This window comes from Saccostrea cucullata, unplaced genomic scaffold (assembly GCF_032062105.1).
Source record: "Saccostrea cucullata isolate Sc308-1 unplaced genomic scaffold, CSIRO_AGI_Scuc_v1 ctg11737, whole genome shotgun sequence".
Taxonomy (NCBI): domain Eukaryota; kingdom Metazoa; phylum Mollusca; class Bivalvia; order Ostreida; family Ostreidae; genus Saccostrea; species Saccostrea cuccullata.
The window spans coordinates 3,312-12,900 of NW_026922608.1; the positions used below are offsets into that span (position 1 = coordinate 3,312).

The 9,589-nt window shown below is 38.7% G+C and overlaps 1 protein-coding gene across 1 annotated transcript; it reads left to right on the forward strand.

Moving 5' to 3' along the window:
• The first annotated feature begins 5,016 nt into the window (after positions 1 to 5,016).
• On the forward strand, positions 5,017 to 8,988 carry LOC134262078 (uncharacterized protein K02A2.6-like). The gene has a single exon (XM_062744466.1). It carries the CDS (start codon positions 5,017 to 5,019, stop codon positions 8,986 to 8,988), a length of 3,972 nt encoding a protein of 1,323 aa, XP_062600450.1.
• Positions 8,989 to 9,589: the final 601 nt, after the last annotated feature.

A 9,589-nucleotide genomic window follows, 5' to 3' on the forward strand; every position in this document is an offset into this window, starting at 1 on the left:
CCAGTCAGCAAGGGCCCCGCCATGGGGTAGAATTAATAGGGTGCAGCTTACTGAATGATTAAAAAATGTACGAAGAATAAGCAACAGCAACTGTACTCTTAAAATTTCAAGATAATTCCTGAATATTCAAAAACCTGAAAATAATATCCTTGTATTTACATTAGGAAGTAAAGAACAATTTAACATTGAATGTATATCTAAACAATTATGAAGCTTGTGTTATATAAAATGCCAGCCTTCAATGAATGCAAATATTTTGAAGACTTGACCTTAACTTCAAACAAACAGCAGTTGCAGACAAAGGTTTTCATTAATCTTAAAGTGACATATAGAGAAAAGCCTACTAAATATTCTGCAGCAGGCTAGATAATTAATCCCAAGGGATTAATTGTACCTCTCTCATCATTTTCTTCTAAAGTTACAAGTAGAACTTTTTCAGTATTAATGATAGAATGGGGTTTTGATACAACTATCTTAAATATTAATAATATTCTTGAATTAACATAAAGTGAAAAAAGTAAATCAAAAAATCTTCTTTAATCTATTTCTTGTTTTTAGAATTCAATGAATCATAACTATTAAACAAAAATAAATTATAAAAATTTATATTTAAATCCACATTTCAGAGTGTTCATAGCATTCCAAATTGACTTAACTTCAAAACAAACTTCATTTGCAAACAGAGTTGGTAATTCATCTCAATGTGACAGATAAAGATAATGCTTTGGATTTTCTTCAGGAGGAAAGCTAATTAATCCCAACAGACTCATAGCAGCATTCAGTTTACAATGTGAACATCTTCAGCAGTTATCTCTCTTTACCAATGCATTCTTATATAAAGTTAAGGAATCTACCCCACCACCCCAGCTCCAAACCAGGGAACATAGAGAACCAAACTTAGCATCAAAATATGTATTTCTGCCTACTGAACTACCATACCAAATTTGTACTTGATTGGGCAACCATAAAAAAAGTTGCCTATACATTCTTATGCATAGTTAAGGAATCTACCCCACCACCCCAGCTCCAAACCAAAAGACATAGAGAACCAAACTTAGCATCAAAATATGTATTTCTGCCTACTAAACTACCATACCAAATTTGAACTTGGTTGGGCAACCATAAAAAAAGTTATTAGAAAAAAAGCAGAAAATTTGTGGACGGAAGAGTGACAGACGAACAGACAGACAGACGGACGGACAGACAGAGTGATTACTATAGGGCTCCCGCAAATCTTTGCGGGGCCCTAATAAGTCTCCCTTGGGCCACAGAGAGTTGCTGTGTAAAATTTCAATGCAAAAGCAAAAAGGCTTCTAGAAAGTGTTACAGACAGACAGAAAGACACACGGACAGATGCACAGGTATTATTCAGAGAACAAATGCTCACTGGATCCATATCAAAATACATAGAAAATTCTATTTACTCAGGGGTTCGTTGACTTTTAAAGCATCATACCGGTGACTTTTCATACCAATTTTACATAGATCATTTTTTCCAAGGAGGGGTCCTGAAGGTCACCTTTAGTACAATTCACTGTTATCTTTGGACTTTCAGTAAGGTGTGGTATTTATGATGTTATATCATTAGCCACTTAAATTTACACAGCTTTCATTCATTGTTGAAATATATGTAGCTGGGATTGAAATTCAGGCAAATGTCAAGGAGTGTAGCCAATTTCAAATAACAGGATTACATATATGAGAAAGACATAAGGGATTAAGTTGTCTCATCATTGTCAAGAATGATTTAAAGTCCCTGATGTTATTAATTTCTTAACCAATTAAAATCTATTCGCCATTTGAATGACACTAGTGCCCAGAATACCACATCTTACTAAAAGTGCAAGGGTGACAGAGAATTGTACTGCTTGGTTTAGTATGTACATTTAATAACTCTGCCATGTCCAGGGGAAGACACACATTCACCCCTAGATCCACCATGAAAAGAAGATGGGCGCATTTGGCGGGTGATCTGCAGGAATAATTTGTACGAAACACTTATGGTTTAAATGTCCATGATTTGGTTGGCTGAACATACCTGGTCAGATTTTACAAACACGTCCATGTTTTTTTTTTTCATTTAGTTTGAAAGACATTGTAAAATTGTAACATTTATGTCCATTTTTTCTTTGGGGTACTATAGCATAGTAATATTTCACAAAAAATAAAACCTAAAATATTTAATGCATAGATGCATGATACGTGTACATGTACATTATAAAATAGAAGATTAGAATTGATTTCGCTTGAGAACCAAACTGAACAAAAATTTATCTTATTCAAAATTTTAATACATCAGTACATAAAACGAAACTGACGAACTAATTGGTTGCTTGCCTGAATAAAAAAAAAAAAATGAACGCCCCATGCCAGGCTCGAACCAAAAACTTTTCGCTTCGAGTGCACTGAACCGGTAGCCTACCTAAGTGAGCTATCACCGCTTCACTTATACTCTTGATTTTAAATGGACAAAGACGCGCCACATTGACAAATTTGGATTTTTGGGGGAAAAGTTCATTTTTCGTGGTCTCTGGGTCTTCTCTCCATTTTTCAAAAAAGTGTAATCGTTTCTTTGAATTAAAATACACACAAATAACGTTTCAAAATCATGGAAAGAAGACCCAGACATAGAAAATTTTTAGAAAAATGTGATTCAAAATGTACAATTTTGTACCATATGTCTGATATGGCCAATTTTCAAGTTATTTTTTAGCAAATCAAAGCTCAATTTCGGGAAAATATTTTCCGTTCCTGTTGCACAGGAACCCGATAAATAAAAAAAATGTTAAAATTTCATGTGACATGTCAATAAAATTTTCACTTTTCAATTACGCCCGGGTTCCTGCCGAATGCCAATCAAAAGCGCCCTAGTTCTTTCAATCCTATAGAAATTATACTATGGAACACAAGAAAAAAAATTATTAGTGCTGAAAAAAATTATTGTGTAAGGGTGATTTTGACAGGTCGGTCACAGTACATCTAACAAATAATTTTTTTATTTGACTTACTTAACCCTTTTAATTATGAACTCTTTCAGATAATTCATTTATAACCTTATTGATTTTGAAGAAACATAAACAGTAACCGCATACTTATTAGCTCACCTGAGCCGAAGGCTCAAGTGAGCTTTTCTGATCACATTTTGTCTGTAGTCCGTCTGTCCGTCCGTCCGTCTGTCCGTCTGTCCGTCCGTCTGTCTGTAAACTTTTCACATTTTCGACTTCTTCTCAAGAACCACTGGGCCAATTTCAACCAAACTTGCCACAAAGCATCCTTGGGTGAAGGGGATTCAACTTTGTTCAAATGAAGGGCCACGCCCTCATTCAAGGGGAGATAATTGGGAATTAATGAAAATTTGGTGGCATGTTTTAAAAATCTTCTTCTCAAGAACCACAGTGCCAGGAAAGATGAAACTTATATGGAAGCATCCTCAGGTAGTGTAGATTCAAGTTGGTTCAAATCATGACCCCCGGGGGTAGGGCGGGGCCACAAAGGCCGACCAAAGTTTTACATAGAAATATATAGGAAAATTCTTTAAAAATCTTCTTCTCAAGAACCACTGTGCCAGGAAAGATGAAACTTATATGGAAGCATCCTCAGGCAGTGTAAATTCAAATTTGTTCAAATCATGACCCCCAGGGGTAGGGCGGGGCCACAATGGCTGACCAAAGTTTTACGTAGAAATACATAGGAAAATTCTTAAAAAATCTTCTTCTCAAGAACCACTGTGCCAGGAAAGATGAAACTTACATGGAAGCATCCTCAGGTAGTGTAGATTCAAGTTTGTTCAAATCATGACCCCCAGGGGTAGGGCGGGGCCACAAAGGCCAAACAAAGTTTTACATAGAAATATATAGGAAAATTCTTTAAAAATCTTCTTCTCAAGAACCACTGTGCCAGGAAAGATGAAACTTAGAAGAAAGCATCCTCAGGTAGTGTAGATTCAAGTTTGTTAAAATCATAACCCCCGGGGGTAGGGCGGGCCCAAAATGGCCGACCAAAGTTTTACATAGAAATACATATGAAAATATATTAAAAAGCTTCTTTTCAAGAACCACTGTGCCAGGAAGGATGAAACTTATATGGAAGCATCCTCAGGTAGTGTAGATTCAAGTTTGTTCAAATAATGACCCCCGGGGGTAGGGTGGGGCCACAATGGCCGACCAAAATTTTACATAGAAATATATAGGAAAATTCTTAAAAAATCTTCTTCTCAAGAATAACAAAGCCATAATTGATCATATTTATATGGAAGCGTCCTGCGGTAGTGTAGATTCAAGTTTGTTCAAATCCTGACCCCTGGGGATAGGGCGGGGCCAAAATGGCCAACCAAAGTTTTACATACTAGAAATATATAGGAAAATTCTTTAAAAATGTTCTTCTCAAGAATAGCAAAGCCATGATTGGTCATGGGACTCCTTTTGGATTTAAACTTTTCAATAATAAACCAATTTCTACTCAGGTGAGCGATGTGGCCCATGGGCCTCTTGTCTATATAATAAATGTTACATTTCTTAGTTCGACTTTTCCACTCTGCGAGTAGAGTTTTGACGCTGTTTACCGAGATTAAAGAAAACAAGGAAAAGCAAGCTATATATGGTCGTCTAGATAAATCATCGTAGATGACATAGGTATAAACAGTTTACCTGTGCATTTCCTCTGAAAGTGCAAATGAGCGCGATTCTAAGGGAGGGGGGTACTCGGTGTGTTGTGACCATGTATTCCGGAACTGTATTATGTGTTCGTTATTTTGGTTCTCGCTGTTACATGTTCATTCAATTAAAAAAGTAGTTCCTGCGATACACACGTGTTTCCTATGTCATTACTGGTCAAGTGTGTTCCAATACACAACATTGGCGACGAGAAATGTGTTCAAGCCTACGCATAAATGTATGAGTTACTCGGATAAACGGTTTCGGTGAGTGTGACATTCTGATTCAGTCGAATTTGTGCAAGTAACTGTTCGGATTGTGTACCGAATTTGTTCTGTGTACCGGTCCACGTGCTTTCACAGTCATGGCAGGGAAAATAGGCCGATTGGAACCATTTGATAGTGCAGTTGAATCATGGGATTCATATCACGAACGCCTTGAACAATATTTTATTTGTAATGAAGTTAAATCAGAGAAGAAAGTACCCATTTTACTTACACTGATTGGTGGAAACACTTATTCACTGCTGCGAGGGCTCACGAGACCCAAGAAACCTTCAGAAGTATCATATGGCGACCTAGTAGCGACATTACGAAAGCATCTATGTCCAAAGCCTCTTGTCATAGCTGAACGTTTTCGCTTTCATAAGAGGGAGCAAGCAGAAGGTGAGACTATTCTTGATTATGTAGCAGCACTGAGGAAGTTATCTGAACATTGTTTATTTGATGAGGCTATTCTGGATGATATGTTACGCGACAGACTTGTTTGTGGCTTACGCAATGAGCATATACAAAAGAAACTTTTATCTGAGGCTGAACTAACCTTTACGTCTGCTACGGATATAGCCGTTGCTATGGAGACAGCAGCCAGGGATGCTACAGAACTACAGTCTAAGCACAGTCCTAGTGCAAGTGTACATAAACTACATACTAAAAAGAAATCTCACGGATATGGTGGAACATCAGGGAAATATACGCGCAAGGGAGGAAAATCATGTTTCCGGTGCAATGGTGACCACAACCCACAAAGTTGTTATTACAGAGACAAGGAGTGTTTCAAGTGTCACAAGAAGGGTCACTCTAAACATGCGTGTCGCAGCCAGAAGAAAAATAAGATGAGTGTTCACATGATAAATCAAAATGACAGTTCAGATAGTGATGAGATCTACATAAAGACTTTAGAGATGGATATTAACTCCATGAGAAGATCAGATGATGTGATAAGGATCACACCCATAGTAAACAGTGTTAGTCTGGAAATGGAATTGGATACAGGAGCTGCAGTATCTGTTATTCCCGAGAAAATATTCAAGGAGAAATTTCCAAACGTCAAGTTGAAACCCAGTGACATTCTGTTAAAGACTTACACAGGAGAAAGAATAAAACCCGCAGGTGTCGCAAAAGTCAGTGTGAGATACCAGGACCAGCGAAAGGACCTTAATCTGTATGTTGTGAAGAAAGCTGGAGTAACACTGTTTGGTCGAGATTGGCTGAAGCAGATTACACTGAACTGGCCAGAAATAAAAGCGCTTGCAACATGCAAAGCAGAGAAAAATCTCAAAATTGTGTTAGATAAGCATTCGAGTGTATTCAAGGATGATTGGGGAACCTTGAAAGGAATCAAGGCCAAGTTGACAGTTAAACCTGATGCAAAACCCAAGTTTGTCAAAGCCGGACAGGTACCTTATGCACTTAAACCTAAAGTTGAGGTAGAACTAGAGAAGTTGGTGAAAGATGGTGTACTGGAAAAGTGCAACTTTAGTGAATGGGCAACACCAATTGTACCAGTCAGCAAGAAGGATGGTTCAGTTCGTGTGTGCGGAGATTTCAAAGTGACTCTTAACCCAGTATTAGAAGTTGACCAGTACCCTCTTCCAAGAATTGAAGATATTTTTGCTGCTCTGTCTGGAGGACAACAATTCTCAATAGTGGATTTAAAACATGCTTACCTACAGATGGAGGTAGAAGAAGATTCACGTCCCTTACTTACGATAAACACAGAGAAAGGCTTGTATCGTTACAATCGCCTAGTGTATGGTGTTGCGTCTGCGCCAGCAATTTGGCAGCGTTCGATGGATATGGTGCTTCAAGGACTTCCTGGAGTGAAGTGTATCATCGACGATATGATCATCACGGGCAAAGATGAAGCAGAGCATTTACGAAATTTAGACGCTGTGCTTGGCAGATTGACAGAATATGGACTCAGAGTAAATTTGGACAAGTGCCAATTTTTCAAGGATAAAGTATCTTTCTGTGGACATGAAATTGACCGTCATGGATTACAAAAGACACAGAAGAAGATAGAAGCTGTTGTAAATGCACCACAACCTACTAATGTGTCCGAGCTTCGTTCATTCTTGGGGATTGTGAACTACTATGCACGTTTCATTCCCAATTTATCTACAGTGCTTCACCCACTGTACAACTTACTGGAAAAGGACCGCAAGTGGTGTTGGACAAAACACTGTGAGGAGGCTTTCAAGACTGTTAAAAAGCTCATAACATCAGATGAAGTACTTACCCATTATGATCCAAACTTACCGTTATGTCTTGCGACAGACGCCTCTCCTTATGGCCTTGGGGCTGTTTTGAGCCACATAATGCCCAATGGTGAAGAGAGACCAATTGCTTATGCGTCACGTTCACTCAGCACATCTGAGAAAAACTACTCACAGATAGAGAAGGAAGCTCTAGGAATTATCTGGGGAGTAAAACGTTTCAACACTTATGTTTATGGAAGAAGTTTTCGTCTCATTACAGACCACGAACCACTTATCTCTATATTTGGTCCAAAGAAGGGAATCGCAAACACAACAGCAGCTAGGCTGCAAAGGTACGCATTGTTCCTTGCTGGCTACAACTATGATATAATCTACAGAAATACGAAGAAACATGGAAATGCTGACAGTTTATCCCGCTTACCTGTCACATGTGAGAGTAGCGGATTGGTGGACAAAGAAGAAGAAGCGGAAGTGGAGATGTTGCATGTCAGTCAACTGGAACATCTACCTATCAAACCTGAAGCAATCCAGCGTGAAACTAGGCGTGATTACCTCTTATCGAAAGTTTATGATAATGTGTCCAGAGGTTGGTGTGCAAATTCCGAGTCGAAGGAGATGGATCCATACTTTACACGCCGTAGTGAACTTGCTATTCACCAGAACTGTCTATTATGGGGAATACGTGTTGTGATTCCGCCGTCACTGCGAAGTCAAGTTTTGGATGAGCTACATCAAGGTCACATTGGTGTTGTTAAAATGAAAACCTTAGCAAGAAGTCATGCTTGGTGGCCAGGGATAGATCGGGATATAGAACTTTTGACAAAGAGCTGTGCTAGATGTCAGGCAGTAAAGCATGCACCACCAGCCGCACCTATTCACCCCTGGGAATGGCCGTCTAGGCCTTGGGAAAGGATCCATATCGATTTTGCGGGTCCGTTTCTCAATTCAATGTTCTTAGTCATTGTTGACGCTTACTCTAAGTGGCCAGAGGTGATACCTATGAAAACTACCACATCTTCCCAGACCATAGATGTATTACGTACCGTTTTTGCACGTAATGGCTTACCATCACAAATTGTAAGTGACAATGGACCTCAATTCACATCAGAAGAGTTTGCAAATTTTACCAGAGGAAACGGTATAAAACACATAACCTCAGCACCCTATCACCCCAGTACTAACGGTTTAGCAGAAAGATTTGTGCAGTCATTCAAGATGAGTCTCAAGTCGAGTAAAAAGGAAAATGGTAGCATGGTGAAGAAACTCAGCAATTTTCTAATGGCTTACCGTAATGCTCCACAGTGCACAACAAATGAAAGTCCAGCAAAACTATTCATGGGCAGAAACTTACCATCTCGTTTAGATCTCATGAAACCAGATGTCAGGAGGAAAGTAGAGGAGAAACAGTGTGAAGTGCGCGAAAGAAGAAAAAGTGTGTTACGTAAATTCGAACCAGGAGATTCTGTTGCTGTTCGTGACTACCGAAAGGATCATTCTCAGTGGACTTCCGGAACTGTGACAGCTCAGACTGGACCTGTATCATATTCTGTAGAAGTAACACCAGGAGTCACATGGAGACGACACGCTGATCAGTTGCGTTCTTCGAATGTGCCAATTCAGGAGGACTTACATATTCAACCTAGTAACACAGCTGAGAGTCAACAACCAGTAAAGTCAAACATCGCAAAACAGAGCTCACCCGCGTCCAATGCAGAACCACGCCCTTCGCATCCATCCAATGATGACCGTGCCATGCCATCTACTCAAGCCGTCCCTGAGCCAAGATATCCAAGTCGTGTCAGGAAACCGCCCAAACATCTTGCAGATTATGTTTGAAGTGAAATGTGATACTAGTGCTTACTGAGGCATAATAATCCTCATGGTATCACAGGGAAACAAAAGTTTCTCACTTGTATATATGTTGCTATTAATGCTTTGTTCGTAAATGTATAGTTTACATTTGTATGTAATATGTTTCCGTGAATTACATTATGTACCAGCAAGGCACAGGAATTAATGTAAAGGGGTAAATCTTACTTCAAAACTTAAGAGGGAGGAATGTTGTGACCATGTATTCCGGAACTGTATTATGTGTTCGTTATTTTGGTTCTCGCTGTTACATGTTCATTCAATTAAAAAAGTAGTTCCTGCGATACACACGTGTTTCCTATGTCATTACTGGTCAAGTGTGTTCCAATACACAACACGGTGTAAATCGGAGTTAGATACCTTGTGTTATTATTATACTATGGGTCCAAAATTTATTACAGAAACAAGTGCCTGTGATCTGTAGTTAGAATATCAAGCAGCAATTTATTTTTACTAGCAATGAACTTAATAATTTTGAGCTAAATATGTTTAATTCGCCCTAGAAAGTAATATTAGGTGGATCAGCAGATTAAAAAAATAATTAAACCATTAAACAAACATATTTTCT

Excerpts from the sequence above, each read along its gene's own strand:
- LOC134262078 (XM_062744466.1), top strand. The coding sequence starts at position 5,017 with ATGGCAGGGAAAATAGGCCGATTGGAACCATTTGATAGTGCAGTTGAA.